Below are 23,710 nucleotides of genomic sequence, written 5' to 3' on the forward strand. Positions count from 1 at the left end.
TGTCTCCCCAGTGTCGAGGAGACCGCATTCGATAGCAACGGACACAGCAGATGAGGTGTTTGAATGTGCAGGAAAATCTCTGCTGGATGTGGAAGGATCTTTTGTGGACTTGGATGAAGGTGAGGGGGCTGGTGTGGGCACAGGTTTACACCTCTTGCGGTAGCAAGGGAAGGCGCCAGGGTGGAGGGTTGGTTGGTGGGGGGGGGGGGGTGAGAACCTAATGAGGAAGTTGTGGAGGGAATGGTTTCTGCAGAATGCTGATAGGGATAGGGAGGGAAGTATATCTCTGGTGTTGGGGTCTGATTATAGGTGGTGGAGATGGCGGTGGATAATGCGCTGTATTCGGAGATTAGTGGGGTGGAAGGTGAGGACCGAGGGCTTCTATCCCTATTGCCATTGGAGGGTTGGGAATTCAAGGGCAGAGGTGCGGGAAGTGGAGGATATGTGCTGGAGGGCATTGTTGATCATGTGGGAGGGGAAATTGTGGCCCTTGAAATAGAAGGCCATCTGGGATGTCCTTGAGTGGAATCGTTCCTCCTTGGAGCAGATACAGCAGAGGCAGAGGAATTGGGAGTAAGGGAGATGGAGACAGAGAGGTCCAGGAAGTGAAGGGAAGTGTCCAAGGTGGTCCAGGTGAACTTAAGGTCAGGGTGGGAGGTGCTTGTGAAGTTGATGAGCTGTTCAACCTCCTCGTGGAAGCACAAGATGCCACCAAAACAGTTATCAATGTAATGGAGGAAAAGGTGGTGTTGGTGCCGGTGTAACTGCGTAAGATAGACTGTTCCATATATCCGATAAAAACTGCTGGGGCCCATTCAGGTGCCCATGGCTACGCCTTTGGTCTGAAGGGAGAGGGAGGATTCGAAGGAGAAGAGGACCAGTTCCGCCAATCAAATGAGTGTGTCGGTGGAAGGGGACTGTTTGGGTTGGCAGGAGAAGAAGAAACAGAAGGCTTGGAGGCCTTCACCATGGCAGATGGATATGTATAGGGACTGGATGTCCATGATGAAGATGAGGCATTGGGGGCCAGGGAAACAAAAGTCATGGAAGAGCTGGAAGTTGTGGGTGGTGTCCCGAATGTACCTGGGAAGTTCCTGGACTAAGGGAGACAGGATTGTGTCAAGATATGAGGAGATAAAGTCTGTGGGACAGGAGCAAGTGGAGACGATGGGTCGACCACAGCAGTCAGGTTTGTGAATTTTGGGTGAAAGTGAGGACTGCAGATTTTGGAAACTAGAGTTTAGATTAGAGTGGTGCTGGAAAAGCACAACAGGTCAGGCAGCATCCGAGGAGCAGGAAAATCGACATTTCGGGCAAAAACCCTTCATCAGCCCTGATGAAGGGCTTTTGCCCGAAATGTTGATTTTCCTGCTCCTCGGATGCTGCCTGAACTGTTGTGCTTTTCTAGCACCACTCTAATCTAAACACTTGCGAATTTTGGATAAGAGTTAGAATCAGGCAGTGCAGGGGTCCGGGTCTATGAAGTTGGATGCTGTGGATGGGAGATCCCCTGAGGTGATAAGGTTGTGGATAGTCTAGGAGATGATAGTTTGGTGATGGGAGGTGAGGTGAAGTCATGGTCGATGTAGAGTTGTTGGTGGTTTTCCTGACTGTAACATTGACATGGATGGAACAGGACAAATTGTTGATAATATATACTCCTTGGAAAATGAAGCTCCTTGACCATCTCCACCTCAGCACCATTGATACATTCAGGGCCACTCCATTTCCTGAAGTTGATGACCAACTCCTTTGTTTTGCTGACATTGAAGGAAAGATTGTTGTCGTTACACCATGCTACTTAGCTCTCTATCTCTCTCCTGTACTCTGATTTGTCTATCTAAATGGTGAGACTTTACAGAACATTAGATGCAAAGGGATCTGGGTATCCTTATGCATGAATTGCAAAGGGTTAATATGCAGGTATAGCAAGCAATTAGGAAAGCTAACAAAATGCTCTCAATTATTGCAAAGGAAATTGAACACGAAAGTAGGAAGCAAACACAAAAATGCAGGAAAAACTCAGCAGGTTTGGCAGTAATCTGTGGAAAGAAACAGTATGACTCTTCTTCAGAACCTTTTAGTTATAAAAATAGGAAGGTTATACTTCAGTTATACAGGGGACTAGTGAGACTATATCAGGAAATTGTGAACAATACTGGTCTCCTCATTTAAGAAAAGATGTAAATATGTTGGAGGAAGTTCAGAAGTTTACTAGACTGATACCTGGAATGGGTGGGTGGTCTAGTGGGAAAGGTCAGATATCATAGGCCTGTACCCGCTGGACTTTAGAAGAGTAATGGTGACTTGACTAAAACATGTAACATCCTAATGGGTTTTGACAGGGTAAATGTGGAGAGGTTTTTTCCTCTTATGGACAATCTAGAACTGGGGTTTGCTATTTAAGAATAAGTGGTTGTCCAAAAATTAGGTGAGTTATTTTTCTCTCAGAGGGTCATGAATCTTTGGAACTCTCTTCCTGAGAAACCACTGCAAGAAGAGTCCTTTAATATTTTTAAAGTTAAAACTCAAACGACACCAGGCTATAGTCCAACAGATTATTTGAAAGTATAAGCTTTCAGACTGCTGCTCCAAAACTTGTACTTTCAAATAAACCTGTTGGACTGTAACCTGGTGTTGTGTGATTTTACACCTTGTTCACCCCAGTCCAACACCGGCACCTCCACATCATGAATATTTTTAAGACAGAGTTAGGTAGATCATTGCTCAGCAAGGGGTGAAAAGGTTATGGGAGGTGGCCAGAAATGTAGATTTGACCTTCATGAATTATATGGCTATCCAACAATCATTGCCGGCCGATGAAAAAATTAAGTTTGAGGTTGTCATTTCTAAAAATCACAGCCTTCAGTGTCAGCTGTCATTCAGTTTGTAGCTCTCTTACTTGAATCAGAAGGTTATAAAATCAAATTCCATTCCAGAAATTTAAACACAAAACTTGGGCTGACATACCCATTGCAGTGCTGTACTGTTAGAGGTGTTGCTTTTGATTTGAGATGTTAAACTGAAGACCTATCTGACCTGTGCATACAAAAGATCTCGTAAAACATTTTCTCAGCCATTATAGCTTGACAAGTAAAACTGAAAATGAGCTGTTCATTATCTCATTGCTTATTGTATTGTGCAAATTGGTTGTTGTATTTCCTGCATTGTAACAGTCACTATCCAAGGTTCTTTCTGTTCTGTGATTGAAATTTATCCCAGCACAGTATCCTTAGCTGATATTCATCCTTAAGCATCACGTAAATTAGATTCAAAACCATGAAATTATGATGCTGGAATGAAAACAGAAAAATTTTGAAAACACTTAGCAGGTAAGCCAGCATTTCTAGAGACAGAAGCAGAGTTATAACTTTTTAGATCGATGGCTTTTCAGCACAACTTCCTAACTCAGAATCCTTATTATTGTTCCTTGTCCTGAAACATTAATTCTGTTTCTTTCTGCGCTGACGCTGCCAAACCTGCTGAGTATTACCAACATTTTCTGCTTGATCTGAAAATAAATGATCAGCTCATGATCTTATTGGTGAGATTGTTAGTGTAAGTTAATTAGCTGTCTTGGTTCCCTACAGTACAACAGACTGTTGCACGCTTTAAAATCATCCTGGAAGGTGCTGTATAAAATGCAAGTATTTCTTCCTTTTCAGGAGGGAAGAGACTGAAAACAAAAAGTAATCTGATAGCGGTATTTCAATTGTAGTATTTTATTCAAGAAAAATATTCATAGCCCAAAGGCCAACGTTTAGTGTAATTTATATGTAAAGTTCATGAATGAATGAACCAAATTAAAAATATGGAAACATTATAATCATGTACTGACAAAATTAGATATTGTGCAGATAACAGGAATGTTAATATTAATAGGCAGAATGTTTCAGGAAAGAATATTAAATGAAAATTAGATTAAATGCACTATTTGTCTGATTTATATATTGAATATAATGCATTATTTTTGTCCTTCTTTCCACAGATGCTGCCAGACCCATCACTTCCTGTTTTTGTTTCAAATGTCCGGCATCTACAGTAATTTGCTTATGGTTTAGTTGACTCCGGGCACTAAAATACATGCAGGGTTCACTGTTCAATACACCATTTATCTTTATTACAAACAGAGTAAACAAATACAGGTCTTTATCTGCAAATGGATTTGGGATCTTCAGTGCAACTGCTCACACACGCGATTCCTGATATCACGTGGTTTGTCCGGAGCCAGGCCTTCTGGGAGTTGTAGTTCGCTCCGCAAACCGGCCTCAGTTCCCGTGGGGCTATGCGAGAGTCGCGCGTCTGCGCTCTGGCTCCGGCGGGCCGCCTGACCCGAACAACCAAGATGGCGCGGTAGGCGACAGGGCGATGTCGTTTTTGAGGCTCTGTTCTTCTCGGAGTTCCCGTCCAGCGACTTTACGGGAAATGCTGCTTCTCCCCTCCGGTTGTCACCGTTGTCTGCAGCTCAGGAGACATTCTGTTAGGAGCTCAGGTCAGTAAAAGTGTAGCAGCTGGACTGAGCCCTTCCTGGAGGCTGAGGCTCCATGTGCCCCAGGCGCTTCCCTTCACTGAGTCTGAAACATTACAGTCGTTATAAGCTACCCCCAAAAACTCTCATAAAATAATCTTATGGAGAAGAATCGATCTGGACTCGAAATATTAACTGTGTTTAGCTCCACACATATCAGAAACTTCCATATCCGCCACAGATTCACCTGTACCTCCACACATATCATCTATTGCATCCTTTGCACCCGATGTGGCCTCCTCTATATTGGGGAGACGGGCCGCCTACTTGCGGAGCGTTTCAGAGAACACCTCTGGGACACCCGGACCAACCAACCCAACCACCCTGTAGCTCAACATTTCAATTCCCCCTCCCACTCCACCAAGGATATGCAGGTCTTTGGACTCCTCCATCGTCAGACCACAGCGAAACGACGGTTGGATGAAGAACGCCTCATCTTCCGGCTAGGAACTCTCCAACCACAAGGGATGAACTCGGATTTCACTAGTTTCCTCATTTCCCCTCCCCCCCCCTTGTCTCCGTCAAATCCATCGAATTCAGCACCGCCTTCCTAACCTGCAATCTTCTTCCCGACCTCTCCGCCCCCACCCCAGTCTGACCTATCACCCTCACCTTGTCCTCTTTCCACCTATCACATTTCCGACGCCCCTCCCCCAAGTCCCTCCTCCCTATCTTTTATCTTAGCCTGCTGGACCAACTTTCCTCATTCCTGAAGAAGGGCTAATGCCCGAAACGTCGATTCTCCTGTTCCCTAGATGCTGCCTGACCTGCGCTTTTCCAGCAACACATTTCCATCTCCAAGGATGCTGTCAGTTTCTCCAGCATTTTCTGTTTGGTTCAGATTTGCAGCATCCACGTTATTATACTTTTACACGTTATGAGCCCACCTTGTTTGTCAAACCTCGTCTGCACTTGAAGGCAAAAGCATTTTCTTTTATACTCTGCTGCTGACAACATGGAAATGTCACAACCCTTTGTAAACAGGGTAAATTGTCAGACAGCTATGGTACTGGATGACCAAAAATGACCGCTAGTGGGAATGACTTGGAGGTGGACAAAGTTAAAAATCACATAACACCAAGTTATAGTCCAACAGGTTATACCAACAAATAAACCTGTAGGACTATAACTTGGTGTTGTGTGATTTTTAACTTTCTCCTGTGAAGACTGGCCCAGATGTTGCAGAGAAATTATATTTTAAAAATGTATATTTACCATTCTCTGTTTTCTGTGCTGGAATTTCCTGGACAAGAGCCCCCTGTTGTGAACTTGATCCATGACTTCAGCAGCAAGGATTTTTAATGAAACAACACTCCTTTTTTGCAACAGTCACTGCATTGTTGTGTAATTTAAATGCACAGCCGGCACTTGACAGCTGCTGTGATAGGATAAGAGTTAGGTATGGTTCGGGTGCCGGGTAAATGACCAGGTACATAAGTGATTGTCAGGACTGACAGGTAGGGGGTGGGGTGCGATTCTGGGAGATATTGGATCCAATATGCTTCAGGCTCGCTGGAATGGGTGTCAGGCTTGCAAGTGTTGGTTCAGATTCAGTGGTGCATTTGATCCAACAGATGAGAGGAGTTATTGGGGCAGATGCTGTCAGATGAGCAGGGATGTGTGTGTGGGGAAGAATCAGGCCAGCAGTGTTCAGTATGCAGTCTGTCCAGAAGATGGAAGGAATTGTTGCTGGGGGGGTGGGGGTTTGGGTTCTAGCTGGAGGGTAAGTTCAGGGTTTCAGGTGATCTGTTTCATTTCAGTCTGGGAATGGGGTCTCTGGTCTAACAGGGTCACATCAGGGGTGATGGAGACTGATTCTGGTGGAAGTGGGAGGTAGGGAGGTGTTGGTGTGTTTGAGAGAAAGTGAAGTCTGTAGATGCTGGAGATCAGAGTTGAAAAGTGTGGTGCTGGAAAGCAGGTGAAGCAGCATCTGAGGAGTAGGCAAGTTGCTGTTTCGGGCATAAGTCCTCCAGGTATGTTGGGGGAAGGTAGGATGTAAATGGGCAAGTGTTGCATCTTTGAGGATTGCAGGGGAAGATATTTGTGTGTGTGTGGAAGTGGGGTGTGAAGAGGAACCAGCTGAAGCCTGCAAACTGGAAATTCCATAACTGGCATAAAGCGTCAGAGGAATTGAAGATGTAAGTGGCCACGGACTGGACCAGTGGAGAAAAGACCAGGTCAAGTTAGGATGAGATGAGTTCTATGGGGCAGAAGCAGGCAGAAATAATGCCTGGGCAGTTCTATTTGTGGATTTTCAGAAGGAGGTAGAAGCAAGCTATACACGGTTGGGATACGATCAGCTTGGAAGCGATTGGGGGAGGAGGGCGATCACCGGTCGAAATTAGGTTCATGACTGGAGTTGATACAGTCGCCTGATATTCCATGGTGGGGGTCATGGTATGGGGGAGATAAGAGAAGATTTCTGTGCATCTGCAATGTATAGAGGTAAGTATGCCAGACTACAACAGTACAATCCTTATTGGCAGGCTTGATTCACACATGTATTGGGACATAATTTTACACCACAGGGAGATAAGAGAAGATTTCTGTGCATCTGCAATGTATAGAGGTAAGTATGCCAGACTACAACAGTACAATCCTTATTGGCAGGCTTAATAACAAAGTCAGGGTTGGATCTGAGTGCATGGAGTGCAGTGGAAATTGGAATTTGGGGTGAGATAGGTTGATTGGGTAAGGGGAGGGGGAGCAGAGAAATTGAGGCGACCAGTGGTGTCATGTTGGCAGTTCTTAATGAACAGATCAAGTGCAGTTAGAAGGCCTGAGGGAGGGGTCCAAGTGGAGGGAGAGTATTGGAGGTGGGTGAAGGGGTCTGAGAGACAGGTAGAAGACTCTTGTCGAACGAAATGGGTATGGCGGCAAAGACAACGGAACAAGAGTTTGACATTCTGATCTCTGCTGCTCCAGCAACTCTTTGGCCACCAGAAACCTGGGCCATTGTCTTTAGTCCCCAACTTCAAACTTTACCTTGCACAATCACTCTCCCAAGCCATTATCTTTGGCTGTATCAAGTCTCATACTTCATGCCAAGATAATCTTTGATTATTTACTTATGATACTGCTAAGACAGCCTATTTCACCACTGGAAAGACAGCCTGCACTGCTCACAGCTAAGCTTGTTTGCTGGTTAAAGCCTTGTCCTTACCTTTGTTAGTTTACTTCTACAGAACTCTTGATTATTCCAAAACCCTGATGGTCACTTTTGCATTCTTCCATGATCCACAATTTGAGTTCAACAAAAGCTCTGCTGAGTGTATTCTTCTAGTATACTATGCAACCAGTCCCACTTATCAGCTCTGTTCACAGACAGACATTTCCTGATTTCACAATGCCTCAATTTTGAAATTCTCGTTCACATTCTGTGGCCTCACTTCCTCTATTTTTGATATTCCAGCCCAGTAAACTGCGACCTTTGTGCTTCTTCAATTTTGACACCTCAAACATCTCTGGCTTCAATTGCTCCTAGACTGATGACTGTGTTTATAGTTTTAAACTTAGGCAGCTGTAGGAAATCGTCTTTAAGCATTTCTGCCCTCCTGTCCTCTTTATTATACTCTTGAAACCCAGCTGTGTTAATCATCTGTTAATATTCTATCAAGTAGTTCAGTGTTAAATTTTGATTAGATTAGATTAGATTGGATTCCCTACAGTGTGGAAACAGGCCCTTCGGCGCAACAAGTCCACACCGACCCTCCGAAGAGCAACCAACCAGACCCATTCCCCTACGTTCACCCCTGACTAATGCATCTAACGATACGGGTAATTTAGCATGGCCCATTCACCTGATCCGCATATCTTTGGACTGTGGGAGGAAACCGGAGCACGCGAAGGAAACCCATGCCAACACAGGGAGAATGTGCAAACTCCATGTAGACTGTTGTCCGAAGGGGAAATTGAACCCAGGTCTCTGGCGCTGTGAGGCAGCAATGCTAACCACTAATCTTCCAGCAAAGTGCCTTGGAGTGCAATTTTGGTTCTTGTCTCAATTGGAATACAATTTGGTGTAAGAGGATCAGTTTTTATTCTAACCGATGGTGTTGACGGAAATGTTTTTGTATTTAGTTAATAGTCTGTTTTACTCTATTCAATAGGTTTCTTTAAATTCATCATTTTCTGTGGACTGGCTTGACTGATTCTGTAGATTTTATTGCAAGGTTTTTGTGGCTCAATTTATTGGGTTAGTATTGAAATTCATAGAATGCTAGAAATTAAAAACACAGAAGACCATTTGTCTTGTCATCTGCGCTCACTCAGTTATTCACATTCTCTACTTTCCCTGTTTATTTTCCAAACTTTTATCAGTCATTTGAAGAAGTCTTAAGGCTTCAATTTTAAAAAAAAATCGCAACAGTGTTGTCAGCAAAGTATTGGCTGTTTTGGGGAAAATGTTTGATTTCCTTGTTGGAGGTCATGTGACTGTGTTTTTGGGAGCTATCAAATTTGCAGTTATTCTTTGGTAATTCTGATCTCCACTGTACACTTCGTTCTGACTTATTCAATCACTTTCTAGTGGATATATTTCATGCTTTTATTTGTAACTCCTTTAAAGTACTAATGTTTCCACTTTCCTAAGATGTAAAAGCAAAATCGCTCTCCATTAATATTGTCCACACTGGGAGAAATTAAAAAAATAATGTGCATTGATCTCAGAGCAGAGGTTTCAGTGCATGTGTGGGTCTTTGACACCAGACTTCCCATTTTTGATTCCCAGGACTTTGCTGGTTAGGCCAGCTTTAATTGCGCAAAAGTAATTACCCTTGTGAAGGTGGTGATGATCCATCCTACCTTGCAACTAATAAAATTCTTGTGGTGCAGGTGCACCCACAGTACTATTAATACCAAGTTCCAGAAATTTGGCTCAAAAACAGTAAGGAAACACAATGTGGTTCCCAGTCAACACATCCTGCAGGTGATGGTGTTCATCTGCAACTAATCCATTAGATGTCATATTATGCTTTCAGTTTTCTTTCCCAGATGTTAGTAAGGAGGACTTTGCAGGGTTTGGTGCTAGGTTTGCAGTAGTCACTTCCTGGGCCCTCGGCCCAAGGTTGACAGTGGGCCATCTGATTTCAATCCTTCTTTGGATCTCATAGCAGTTTAATACAGCTGTGGCTCACCAAACTATTTCATGGATGTTTAGGAAATAACCACATTGCTGTGGGTCATGAGTCATCTGTGGACCAAACTAAGTAAGGACAATGGATTTCCCTCCCTAAGGATACCAGTGAACCAGATGGGGTTTACGACAATCAACAGTGGTTTTGCAGGCTATTTTTTTAATTCTGCATTTATTTATTTAGTTGAATTTAAATTTCACCATCTACCTTGATGGTATTTGTAGCCATGAACCTGGACTTTTGAATTATTGGTCCCATGGTATTACCATTAATCACCACCAGTCCTGGGATGTGATCATTCAGCTTTATTGATGAGATTATTTAGTATAAAATGGCACTTTCTATTCATAAATTAAATTAAAAATATTGATGTTGTGGTACCAGGAGATCCAATTTCATGGTAGAGTAGAAATAATTTTTATTTAATTGTTTGCTGGTAAATGTATCTGCTAATCTGATAAATTGTTCATAACTGCATGTTCAACCCATTGAAATAATGACAGCCAGGTATTATTTCCAAATACGTCCACAGTTTGTGTCTCAATTTTTAAACTGGTCTCATCAGTGCATCTTCCACAGAATGTCATGTAACCAAAAATGGCAGATGAATTTTTCTTAGAATTCATTATTTATTTTAATATCATTCTGAGGTTTTGGCGTTTGTGTATTATCCAGTTATGCTGGCCTTTTTAATTCATTCATTGAATGTGGACATTGCTGATTAGGCGAGCATTTATTGCTCACCTCTAATTGACTATGAGAAGATGATAAGCTGCTTCTTGAACTGCTGCAGTCCGAGGGATGTCAGTGCATCCATTGTTAGGAAGGGAATTTAAGGACCCAGTGACAGGAAAAGATTGACAATATAGTTTAGAGTCAGGATTTAGTATGGCCTGGAGGGGAGCATGTAACAGGTGACATCTGCTAACCTTGTCCTCCTGGTAGTAGGGATCATGAGTTCGGAAGGTGGTGTTGAAGGATCAATCATAGCCAGTTCCCAAAATCAGAAAAGCCATGTTTGCACACATGATTCAGTTTGTTTTCAATCATTTGTGCTCATGAGGTTAGAGCACTTGTCTCTGGATCAGAAGTTGTAGCTTCAACTCTCACTCAAGGACCTTAAGCACAAATACCTAAGGCTGACATTAAATTGCAATGTTGAAGGATAGCTACACGCTTCAACTGCCATCTTTTGGATAAGATGTTAATTTGAGCTCCTCTCTGTTGCTCTTCAAATTAAATGTACAAGATTTTGTAGGATGATTTTGAAGAAAAGGGAGTTATTTCTGGTGTTTTGATCAATATTTATCCCTTACCAAGATAAAAAAAAACTAGTCATTAATACATTGTTGTTTATGGGAGTTTGCACTTAAATCAGCTGCCGCATTTCCTGTATTGCAACAGTAACTACACTTGAAAAGAACCTCACTGACTGTGTGCTACTTTGTGGTGCTCTGATATCATGAAAGGCACATGAATATATGTTGTTTCTAGACTTGTAGATATGAACTCCTTTATTTATTGAGGAAGCACAGACAGTATTTATCTGAAAAGCAAAATGCTGTGGATGTTGAAAATCTGAAATAAGCACAATGTTGAGAAGCTCACCATCTGTGGTGAGAGAAAAATTTAGTCTGGTAAGGCTTTTCAGAACTATTATTTATATCAAATGGGTGGCTAATTGGGTTTGTGAATACCCAGGCACTTATTTACCAGCCCAGTGACAATATCAGTTACGTAAGAAAACTGAAATAATGTCACAAATGAGAGCTTCATATTAGGTTTGTACATGTTTCAGAAAGTTCTAACCAACAGAAAAATATGATTATTGGTTAAATATTCTTGTTGGATGGACAACATAACTAAAAATACTGGCAATTTTTTCTATCAGAGCTGCCTTGGGGTTTCTTCAGAAGAAATTACTCTTCTATTATTCCTAAGAAGGATGTTGGAAAGGATCAACCCTGTGAGAAAACTCGTTTGTTACAGGGTATGTATTAATAAAGAAAATTTAAGGGACAAAGAAATTAATATTTTTCAGGAGTTTATTTTGATTTTGAGGAACTAGTTTGCATGCATCAATGCCAAAGTCAAAACTTTTACTTCCAAAACACTTCAACTGTTTGACTGGATCTATTGTATTTTTTTTTTTAAATATCCATAGTCAGCTGTAGTTAGCAATATTTTGTAACTAGACATTTTATTACAAACAGAATAAAGATTTGTAAATTCTCAGGCTTTTGTGCTTCTGTTTGTGAAATAAACAGAAAGAGCTGCTTATGGTAGGACCATATATAAGAACGTAGGAATTAGAAGCAGGAGTAGGCAATTCAGCCCTTTAAGCCTGCTTCACCATTTACAGAGGAACTTCGATTATCTGAATATCAATTATCCAAAGGGGATCTCCAGGTCCCGATAGAAACATTACGTCAAAGAGCTGTTTCAACCCTGATTGTGTCTTTTGTTTACAAGTACAGCGATTAAACTCAAACAAAACAGTCCTGGACAGTCCAGGCACGTTGCCAAATGACTGACTTCCCGCCCTCCCTCTCTGCCCCCACACTTTCTCTGGAGTTCTACACAGGGCTGTACCCTAACCCCGGCTTCCCCAGATAATCTCTCCAGCATTGTCCTGTACAGGACAGAGGTGGAACCTGTCAAAAAGTTGTGTGCGCACGCTTTGGAGACTTAGCCCCCAAAGGCAAGAGCAGTCTTACTGTTGGTGTACAGTCTGGCTGCCTGGGGCGGGGGGAAGCAGCAGATGGAGAATGGATGGGGGTGCAGAGCTGGAGCTGTGGTGTTGGGGGCAGATGGGGGTTAGGGTGGGAGCAGACAGGGTTGGGGATGAGCAGGGTGGGAGTGGATGAGGGCAGGCGGGGGGGGGACAGGGTGGGTGCGGATGGGGCAGGGGCGGCCAGGTTGGGGTGGGAGCGGACAGGGTCTTGCACACAGTGTGCTGCTGCTGAGTCTCCTGAACAGGGAGCAGACTTCACAGAAGACTCCGAGCCCCAGTGGAAACCAAATAATCAATTATCTGAACGAAATAGTGCCTGCCCATCTCATTCGGATAATCAAGGTTCCTCTGGAACATGATCATGGCTGATCATATCCTGATTTCAACTTCACTTTCCTGCCTGCTCCCCATAGCCCTTTATGTTGCTTTTTTAGATTAGATGAGATTCCCTACGGTATGGAAACAGGCTCTTTGGCCCAACTAGTTCACACTGACACTCTGAAGAGTAACCCACCCAGAACCATTCCCCTAGCCTATATTTACCCCAACTAGCACACCTGTCACTATGGGCAATTTAGCATGGCCAATTCACCTGACCTGCACATGTTTGGTGTGTGGAAGGAAACCCATGCAGACACAGGGAGAATGTGCAAGCTCCACATAGGCAGTCGCCCGAGGCGGGAATTGAACCCGGATCCCTGGCGCTATGAGGCAGCAGTGCTAACCACTGTGCCACCATGCCACCCCATCACAACCACATCTGTTTTTTTTTCTTGAATCTGTTGTTTGATTCTGCCTACACTGAACTTTGGGGCAGTGAGTTCCACAGATTCACAACCCTCTGAAAGAAGTGGTTTCTGCTTATCTCAGTTTTGAATCTCCCTCCTCTCATTCTATACCTATGACCTCTTTTTTGAGACTGTCCTACAAGGGGGAACATCTATTCAAAGTCCACCTTATCAATTCTCTTTAGCATTTTATATACCTCAGTCACATCCCCCTCGTTCTTCTGAACTCCAGCGAGTACAAACCCAAGCTTTTCAACCACTCCTTGTATGGAAGCCCTTTTCATCCCTGGAATCAATCTTGTGAACATCCTCTGAACTATCTCCAGTGCCACCACATCCTTCCTCAAATAAGGAGACCAAAACTGAACACTATTCCAGTTGCCATCTCACCAATACCTTTATATAATTGCATCAACACTTCTTTACTTTTCATAATCCAGTCCTTTTGCAATCAATATGAGGATTCCATTCAATTTTATTATTATGTGCGGCACCTACACACCCCTTCCTGCAATTCATGTACAAAGATGCCCAGATCCTTCTGGATTCATTGAAACAATAATTTGCCCTTTTATTTTTCCAGTCCAGCTGAACAACCTTGCACTTATCTACGTGAAACTACATCTTCCAGATTCTAGCTCATTGTCCTCACCTATCAATATCTATCTGTAAGCTCTTTATCACCTCATACAGCCTGCTTTCCCACCTATTTTAGCATCATCTGCAAACCTTGCTATGTTACACTCTGTCCCTGTTTACAGATCATTTATATAGATTTTAAATAGTTGAGGTCCAAGAACTGCAACACCCCACTAGTTACAGTTCGCATCCAGAGAATGAGCCATTTATCCCAATTCTCAGCTTTCTATCAGTCAGCCAATCCTCTACCCTTAGCCCCCTGTAATTTAACCTTCTGGATCAATCTTTTATGCAGCAGTTTATCAAATGCCACCTGGAAGTCTATATATGCCACATCTATTGGATCCCAATTGTCCACCTTGCTGGTTACATTCTCAAAGAATTCCAGCAAGTTTGTCAATCAAAACTTGCACGTCATGAAATTGTGCTAACACTGATATTTTACTTTAAATGCAGATGTGAGGTAAAACTTATCTCTGTCAATAGTTTGTATAAGAGTAGGTATTTAAGAAGTAACTGGGCACCTACAGCTCAGAAGGGAAGGGGGAAGAAGAGCAGAGCAGTAGTCATTGGGGACTCAGTAGTTAGGGGGACAGATAGGATGTTCTGTGTGGATGAGAGAGACTCACGGTTGGTGTGTTGCCACCCAGGTGCCAGGGTCCGCGATGTCTCTGGACGTGTATTTGGGATCTTTTGGGGGGAGGGAGAGCAGCCCCAAATCGTGGTCCACATTGGCACCGACGACATAGGTCGGAAGAGCGATGGGGACTTGAGGCAGAAATTCAGGGAGCTAGGATGGAAGCTTAGAACTAGGACAAACAGAGCTGTTTTCTCTGGTTTGCTGCCCGTGCCACATGCTAGTGAGGTGAGGAATAGGGAGAGAAAGGAGTTGAACACGTGGCTACAGGGATGGTGCAGGAGGGAGGGTTTTGGGTTTTTGGATAATTGGAGCTCTTTCTGGGGCAGGTGGGACCTCTACAAGCAGGATGGTCTTCATCTAAGCCAGAGGGGTACCAATATCCTGGGTGGGAAATTCGCTAAAGCTATTAAGGTGGATTTAAAATAATACAGCAGGGGGATGGGAACCAGAATTGTAGGATAGGTACAGAAGAGGATGAGAGTAGGAAGTTCCAAAATCAAGTATCTGACTGGCAAGTAAGAACCTGGTTTGAAGTGTGTGTACTTCAATGCGAGGAGCATCCGAAATAAAGTGAGTGAACTGGCAGTGTGGGTTGGTACTTGGGACTTCGATGTTGTGGCCATTACGGAGACATGATAGAGCAGGGGCAGGAATGGCTGTTGCAGGTTCCGGCATTCAGATGTTTCAGTAAGAACAGTGAAGATGGTAAAAGAGGGGGAGGTGTGGCATTGTTGATCAGGGACAATATTACAGTTGTAGAAAGGATGTTTGGGGATTCGTGGGCTGAGTTTAGAAACAGGAAAGGAGAAGTCACCATGCTGGGAGTTTTCTATAGGCCTCCGAATAGTCCCAGAGATGTAGAGGAAAGGATAGAAAAAACGATAGGAGTGAGAGGGGAAGGGTAGTTGTCATGGGGGACTTCAACTATCCAAATATTGACTGGGATCACTACAGTACGAGTACTATAGATGGGTCAGTTTTTGTCCAGTGTGTGCAGGAGGGCTTCCTGACACAGTATGTAGACAGGCCTACAAGGGCAAAGCCACTTTAGATTTAGTACTGGGTAACGAGCCTGGCCAGGTGTTAGATTTGGAAGTAGGTGAGCACTTTGGAGACAGCGATCACAATTCTGTCAGGTTTACTTTAGTAATGGAAAGGGATAGGTGTACTCCACTGAGCAAGAGTTACAGCTGGGGGAAGGGAAATTACGATGCAATTAGGAAAGATTTAGGAAGCCTAGAATAGGGAAGGAAACTGCAAGGGATGAGCACATTAAAAATGTGGAGCTTATTCAAGGAAACGCTCCTGTGTGTCCTGGATAAGTATGTACTTGTCAGGCAGGGAGGAAGATATAGAACGCGTGAGCTGCGGTTTACTAAGGAAATGGAATCCCTGGTCAAGAAGAAGAAGAAGAAGGCTTATGTTAGGACAAAATGTGAAAACTCAGGGCGCTTGAGGGTTATAAGGAAGTCAGGAAAGACCTAAAAAGAGAGCTCAGAAGAGCCAGGAGGAGACATGAGAAGTTGTTGGCGAATAGGACCAGGGTTAACACTAAGGCTTTCCATAGGTATGTCAGGAATAAAAGAATGACGAGTGTTAAATTAAGGCCAATCAAGGATAATAGTGGGAAGTTGTGTGTGGAGTCAGAGGAGATAGGGGAAGCACTAAATAAATATTTTTTGACAGTGTTCACTATAGAAGATGCAAATGTTGGCGAGGAAGGTACAGAGATACTTGCATCTAGACTAGAAGAGATTGAGGTTCACAAGGAAGAGGTATTAGAAATACTGCTGAGTGTGAAAATAGACAAGTCCCTTGGGCCGGATGGGATCTATCCTAGGATCCTCTGGGAAGCAAGGGAAGAGATTGCCGAGCCTTTGGCATTGATCTTCAAATCATCATTGTCTGCAGGAATAGTGCCTGAGGACTGGAGGATAGCAAATGTGGTTCCCTTGTTCAAAAAGGGTAGTACAGACAACCCTGGTAATTACAGACCAGTGAGTCTCACTTCTGTTGTTGGTAAAGTGTTGGAAAAGGTTATAAGAAATAGGATTTATAACCATCTAGAAAAGAATAATCTGATCAGGGACAGTCACCACGGTTTTGTGAAGGGTAGGTCGTGCCTAACGAATCTTATTGAGTTTTTTGACAAAGTGACTAAACAGATAGATGAGAGTAAACCGGTTGATGTGGTGTATATGGATTTCAGCAAGGCGTTCGATAAGGTTCCCCACAGTAGGCTATTATACAAAATGCGGAGGAATGGGATTGTGGGAGACATAGCAGTTTGGATGAGTAATTGTCTTGCTGAAAGAAAACAGAGGGTTGTAGTTGATGGAACATGTTCATCTTGGTGTCCAGTTACTAGCGGCGTACCGCAAGGGTCGATGTTGGGTCCACTGCTGTTCGTCATTTTTATAAATGACCTGGATGAGGGCTTAGAAGGGTGGGTTAGTAAATTTGTGGACGACACTAAGGTCGGTGGAGTTGTGGATAGTGACGAAGGATGTAGTAGGTTGCAAAGAGACGTAGATAGGATGCAGAGCTGGGCTGAGAGGTGGCAAATGGAGTTTAATGTGGACAAGTGTGAAGTGATACACTTTGGACTGAGTAATCGGAATGCAAAGTAAGATCGGAAGAGTAATCGGAATGCTAATGGTAAGATTCTTGGAAGTGCAGATGAGCAGAGAGATCTCGGTGTCCATGTACACAGATCTCTGAAAGTTGCCACCCAGATTGACAGGGTTGTTAAGAAGGCATACAGTGTTTTGGCCTTTATTAATAGAGGGATTGAGTTCCGGAACCAGGAAGTTATGCTGCAGCTGTACAAAGCTCTGGTACGGCCACACATGGAGTATTGTGTACAGTTCTGGTCACCGCATTATAAGAAGGATGTGGAAGCTTTGGAAAGGGTGCAGAGGAAATTTACTGGGATGTTGCTTGGTATGGAAGGAATGTCTTATGGGGAAAGGCTGAGGGCCTTGAGGCTGTTCTCGTTAGAGAGAAGAAGGTTGAGAGGTGACTTAATGGAGACATACAAGATAATCAGAGGGTTAGATAGGATGGACAGGGAGAGCCTTTTTCCAAGTATGGGGATGGCAAACACGAGGGGACACAACTTTAAAGTGAGGGGAGATAGGTATAAGACTGATGTCAGAGATAGTTTCTTTACTCAGAGTAGTAAGAGTATGGAATGTTTTGCCTGCAACGATAGTAGATTTGCCAAGTTTCAGTGCATTTAAGTCATCATTGAATAGGCATATGGACGTACATGGAATAGTGTAGGTGGGATGGGCTTCAGATTAGTATGACAGGGTGGCGTAACATCGAGGGCCGAAGGGCCTGTACTGTGCTGTAATGTTCTATGTTCTATGATTGTGTGAAGGTTTTTTGTAAGTTTTCAGTTGCGCTGTATTTAACTGTAACTCTGAAAAGACACACACCTCCTTGGATAGTCTTTCTTACCTAATTCTTTTGGGCTCCCCTGCATAAGTTGATCCTCTGACTACCAGTCCCTTGCTCTTTCTCCTGATCCTCTGCTTTCTTCTACTCCTGCTACATTTCATCTTCTCCCTTTTCTCCTGAAGCAGGTCTCCTCCTCCCATTTAAGTTCCAGTCTCTTGTCCCCCCTTCTCATATTACAAGTTTCTTTGTCCTTGTACACAGTTGTGACTGTGCCAGAATAGTTTGTGTTGGAAATACAATTCCTCCTTGCAAGCTGTGCTATTGATTAGGACATTCTGCTCATGGATCAAGGTGATGTTTGGTTGGCAAGTGTAGGAATTGTCACCATTTTAAATGTGTTATGTAGTTATCTGTTCAATCGTGCAAACTGTTTATTTGCTTGCTTTCTCTTGTTACTATTTCTATATTGTTTTGATTAAAGTTTGTAGTTAGATGTTTAAACTTTGAACTTCTTTGCTTCGCATGACAGTTCTCGAAGCCCGAATGCAACAACTTCAAGCAGATAACATCACTGAAGTGAAATGTACAGAGGTGCAGTTTGTCAACCGAATAAATGTAACTCATGATGAAAATCAAAGCAGTACAAATAATCTTACTTTTCTGCCAGATCAAGAATTTAAAAAATCTCTTAACCTGAGCACAGAAGCATTTGTAGAAGAAAAGATAGCTAAAGAACAGATGGGAAAGAAATGTTACACAGAACCAGCAATTCCAAAAACTGCCTCAGCTCCAAGGAAATGGATAGAAAAATTAGACAAAGAGAAACGTAACAAAACCAGGAGACAACTTAATATTGTGAAAAAAATCAAAGAATCAAAAGAATCTCTACAATTATCAAGCACAAAAAGTGTTACTGGTGCAAAGACCACTGAGACGGGCAGTAAAAGTACATCAAAAGGCAATGTTGCAAAGGCACCAGTAACACACAGAGCCAGACCTTCAGTAATGAGTAATCGGGAAGCAAAGTCCAGTGCATTACATGATTTTTCTGTGGAAGCTATACTTGCTGAAGTGGAAAACCTTGACCAACGGCTCATTAATTGGGAGCCTTCTGCTAAACTGCTTGAAGATGAAGAAGGCAACAAATATGGTGATGCCCAGCGGAATATTTTATCCTATGTTGAGGCTTGTGCATTCATTAATGATCTGGACAGAGCTCATCAATGTGTCATGTTCCATCATCGGATTCTTACTCGCCGGAAGCAGTTGAATATAAAGATTTATAATGTTTTAATGCAGATGTGGGCTAAAAAGGTTAGTAAATTTATAAGTACAGCTTTAAAAAAAAATTGTGCTATTTACAGCATTTGTTCTGAAGTGCTCTTCCTGTGCTTTTTAAATGAAATTAAATTTTATTAACAGCATTGCTTCTTGCGCAAAAGCATGCTTGATTCCTCTGAAAGGAAGTAGCCAAGAGATAGTGGGTGCATTGGTAGTAATCTTCAGGAAATTCTAGATTCTGGAAAAGCCCCAGAGGGTTGGAAAACTGCCAACCTCTTGATTTTAAAAGGGATGGAGTCAATAAACATACTAATACAGGCCAGTTAGCTTAAAATCTGTTATTTGGAAAATGTTATCAATGATGTAATAGCAGAGCATTAAAAATCACCTAATATGATCAATCATAATCAGTATGCTTTCATGAAGGGAAATAATGCATGACAAATGTTATTGTTCTTTGAGGAGGTGACAAGCAGAATAGATAAGGGGGAAGCAGTGGATGTAATATATTTGGATTTTCAGAAGGTGTTTGAGTAGGCACACAATAGGTTACTTAATAACATAAAAGCCCATGTATTAGAATTAGTATATTAGCATGTCTAGAGGGTTGGCTAACTAGTGGAAGACAGAGTTGGGATAAAGGGGGCACTTTCAGGATGGCAACCTGTGACTGGTGGAGTTATGCACTTTGCAGGAAGAATAAGCCAAATATTATTTAAATGGAGATAGATTGTCGAAAACTATGGAAGAGAGAGATTTGGGAGTCCCCATCCCTGAATCAGATAAAGTTAGCTTCCAAGTTCAGCAGCTAATAGGGAAGGCTAATTGAATGTTGTCCCTTATTTCGAAGGGAATGGAGTATGAAAGTAGGGCGATATTGCTAAAACTAGATAAGGCACTATTTAGGCCACAGCTGGAATGCTTATCTAAGGAAAAATATTCTGACATTGAAGGCAGTCCAGGAAATGTTCACTTGACTGCTAGCAGATATGGAGGGACTGTCGTACAAAGTGAGGTTGAGTAGGTTGGGCCTGTATTTGTTGGTTATTAGAAAAATATGAGGTAATCTGATTGAAACATACACGATTCTTTGGGTGTTTAACAGTGTAGACATGGAATGGTTATTTTCTCTTGTAGCAGAATCTCGAGCAGTGGGATTAATCCCTGAATAAGGAGTCGCACATTTAAGACCGTTGGAATGGTAATGAATCTGCAGCTGTATATATTGCAGACACCAGCTGAGGCTCTGTCATTAAGTATGGTCAGAGCTGAGATAGAGATGTCTAATCAGTATGGAATCAAGGGTTATGGGGAAAAGGAAAGACAGTGGAGTTAATGGTTATCAGATCAGCAATGAGCTGAACGGCCCACTTCTGCTCCTACATCTTATGGTCATATAAAGTGTTTTCCAGACTGCTTCAGTTTTTAATGGGCATTTCAGTTTGTTAACTAAAATCTAGGTCCTTGTACTCAAGATTTCACATAGTGCCCTTAGTTTGCCATTAATCAATTATTTTACTAACAGGCCACAGTATGACTGATATTTAAAATGGAACTGCCCTGCAGAAAGTTTTTGGGATATCTTGTCAGAGCAGAGTACAGTACAATTGTACTGAATTTTGCCATAACTGACCTTTGGGTTCATTGTACTGACACCGGACGTTGTAAGGAAAAATTGTCCCATTTTGCAACACCAACATTCCTTGATTTCATTTGTGCAACATTTCATGATGAGGAGAGGATAATCAGGATCTTTTTGTGATCAATTGTGCTTTCTATAATGCATCAAGTATTTGGCAAGTGCACAGTTTAGGGTTGGCGGTTAAGAGCTCTAGCATCACTGAGGGAAAATTGAAATTTGCTCCATCGACAGCTCAACAACCCACATTCCAAGTCTATTTTTAGCAGTTGGAAGCTCCTCCGAATTAATACTTTTTTCTGTTATTTTGAAGGAAACTGCTATTTTTTTCTTGGAAATTGCATCTGCTTATTTTTTGCCCTTTTTGTTATACTTCATTATTTTCTTTCTAATTTTGTCTTTTAGCATTTTGCTTCTCTTCCTCTATTTTCCAATTAGTTAACCTACATTGGCGATATTCCTGCTTTTTTTCTCCCCCTGAAGATTAGCAGTTAGAAAAATAACCTCATGCTTTATTTGCAGGGTTCATTAAGTCAAATTGGCAACCTTTTCAGTCTGGTGGAAGAGGCTGGGTTGAAGCCAAATTTGGGATGTTATATGGCAGCATTGGAATGTATGGGGCGCATGGAAAACTGCTCCCCCCATGTGATTGAGAGGTAAGCAGTGATGGTAAAAATTGGAGAAAAATGTCACAAAGACGCAATCAATTGGTCAAACTCTATCTATTAGCACATTTGGAGTAAATTATAACTATATGAAAAATGCACATTGACTGCAGCAGAATTGATGACACCAGTGTCATTCATCTGTTCCTCTGAAAATATTGAGGCCTTTAATAACCTGGTTGATTTTCTCTCAGTACTTGAACATAGCAAAACAACAATAGATTATTGGATTTACAAGCTCATTTGGGTATATTTTTGTTACTTTTTCACTTTGTCACAAGAATCTTAAACACCTGTGCAAGAGCGGAGTGCATGGATAGACAATTTCCTTCTAGAAATTGTGTTGAAAATGCAGTGTGGTGTATCTTGAAGAATGCAATTAGAATGGAATTTAAGCATAGCTGTTGCTACCTTGATGTTTCATCTTTTTCCCAGCTAAAACATTTTTGGTTTGGTAATATTATATTGAATATCTCACATTTAAGTACAATGCAAATACTTAATGTACTCCTATCAAATTCTTTCCTTGTTGAACAGAGATTTTAGCTGCTGCTTAATATAGGAAACATTAATATAAGCATATGAATAATTTGTTTGATAGCATTAAAAAGAAAAAAAAAGTTTTATATTAAAATAATTAGGCGTGTTTATTTATCAACTTTGAGAGCAAGTTGAGTGTAAATATGTCAAGGTAGTTAGTTTATGTTGGCATCTGCATATGACAACCTGAAACCAGCCTTGAAATCTGTTTATGTAAATTCTGTGCATACTATGTATCACTGAGTACTGGCAGGAAAGTTTAATGCATTTCTTGGAGCTGTGTATTTTTCCGTCAATTGTGTAACCGGCCAGGATTTTCTGTGTGAGTGATGCATGTTCACTTTTTTGTTCACAGATTGACTTCCTGGCGTACGCCATACTCTAAAGTTGGCGCCTTCATGTGCATAATTACATTGTCTCGCTTGACATCTATCTTGATAGAAAATATAAGGTTTCCGGATTTTTAAAATTCCTTCACAGAAAGTGTGCATCTTTGGCAAAACCAACATTTGATGCTACCCCTAATTCTCTTTGAGGTGATGACCAGCGTTCTTGAATCACTCACACTTTGTTGTTTTGATACATTCATAGTGCTACAAGGAATGCCATTACAGGGTTTTGACTCAGCAGCAGAAAAAAAAATGAGAATTTGGTTCCAAGTCAAGATGGTGTATTGCTTGAAGGGGAATATGCAACTGGTGGTGTTCCTTTGTATCTAGTGCCCTTATTCTAGCTGGTGGAAGTCTTAGGTTTGGTAGGTACTATAAAAGGAGTCTTGATGAGTTGCTGCAGTGCAGGTGTACAAAGCTGCCATTCTGTACTAGTGATGGGGAATAGTGTGAATATTTAAAGTGTGCTGATCAAGATGGACTGTGGTGTCCTCGATACTGTTGAGCTTTCAAGTGTTGTTGGAGTTGCATCCCTCTTGGTCATTGGAGCGTATTCCTTTACAATGCTGACTGAAAGATGGTGGACAGGCTTTGGGGAGTAGGGAGGAGAGTTATTCACTGCAGAATTCCCACTGTCTGACCTACTCTTGTAGCCACAGTATTTATGTGACTGCTGCAGTTATGTTTCTTCTCAGTGGTAACAGCAGGATGGTGATAGCAGGGAATTTAGTGATGGTAATGCTGTACAATGTCTAAGGGACATGCTTAGGTTACTGTTTATTGCAGATAGTCATTGCCAGTCACTTGTGCAGCTTGAATTACAAGCCACCTATCAGTCCCAAGTTTGAATGTTGACTGTGTCTTTCTTCATAAAGGTATGGACTATTTCAGTAGCTGTGAAGTTGCAAATTGTACAGAACAGAGTAGAAATCATGCCAATAACACCTTGTGTTTCTTTATTCTCCATTAATTCAAAGGCTGGTGCACTCTGTGATTGCTTTATTGACATGCGGGTGGAGAAGCTAAATTTTATGATAACAGTCCTTCTGGGCTCCTGCAGCATCTTTACTTTAGCAACCTCCCCAACTGGCATCTGAGATGAAATGGAAGATATGGAATTTCATTGTACTCCTTGCATGCTGAGCTGGGGTCTTGCATCCACCCCATTAACAAGATTATTTCCTTTTACCTTTGCAATAATATAATTTATCCTGTTTTTCTGTCGACGATTATAGAAGCTTGAATCTATTGCTTCTCTATTACTCTTCTCAGTGCTACCATCAGCTCAGCAGCTCACCAATTACGGCTTATTTCTCTTCATATTCAT

General features: G+C 42.1%; 1 protein-coding gene across 3 annotated transcripts in view; it reads left to right on the forward strand.

Moving 5' to 3' along the window:
- The first annotated feature begins 4,041 nt into the window (after nt 1-4,041).
- Nucleotides 4,042-23,710, forward strand: part of polrmt (polymerase (RNA) mitochondrial (DNA directed)) — a 114,700-nt gene continuing 95,031 nt past the window's right edge. Inside the window, exons 1-4 of one of the 3 annotated variants that reach the window (XM_043721280.1) lie at nt 4,042-4,492; nt 11,555-11,653; nt 18,399-19,183; nt 21,312-21,445. In XM_043721280.1, coding sequence (XP_043577215.1) covers nt 4,369-4,492; nt 11,555-11,653; nt 18,399-19,183; nt 21,312-21,445 — 1,142 coding nt within the window. In that variant the 5' untranslated portion in view covers nt 4,042-4,368. The remainder of the gene's footprint in view (nt 4,493-11,554; nt 11,654-18,398; nt 19,184-21,311; nt 21,446-23,710) is intronic. The other 2 variants (XM_043721278.1, XM_043721279.1) reach the window with 2 other exon arrangements.

Source organism: Chiloscyllium plagiosum, chromosome 31, assembly GCF_004010195.1.
Source record: "Chiloscyllium plagiosum isolate BGI_BamShark_2017 chromosome 31, ASM401019v2, whole genome shotgun sequence".
NCBI classification, from domain to species: domain Eukaryota; kingdom Metazoa; phylum Chordata; class Chondrichthyes; order Orectolobiformes; family Hemiscylliidae; genus Chiloscyllium; species Chiloscyllium plagiosum.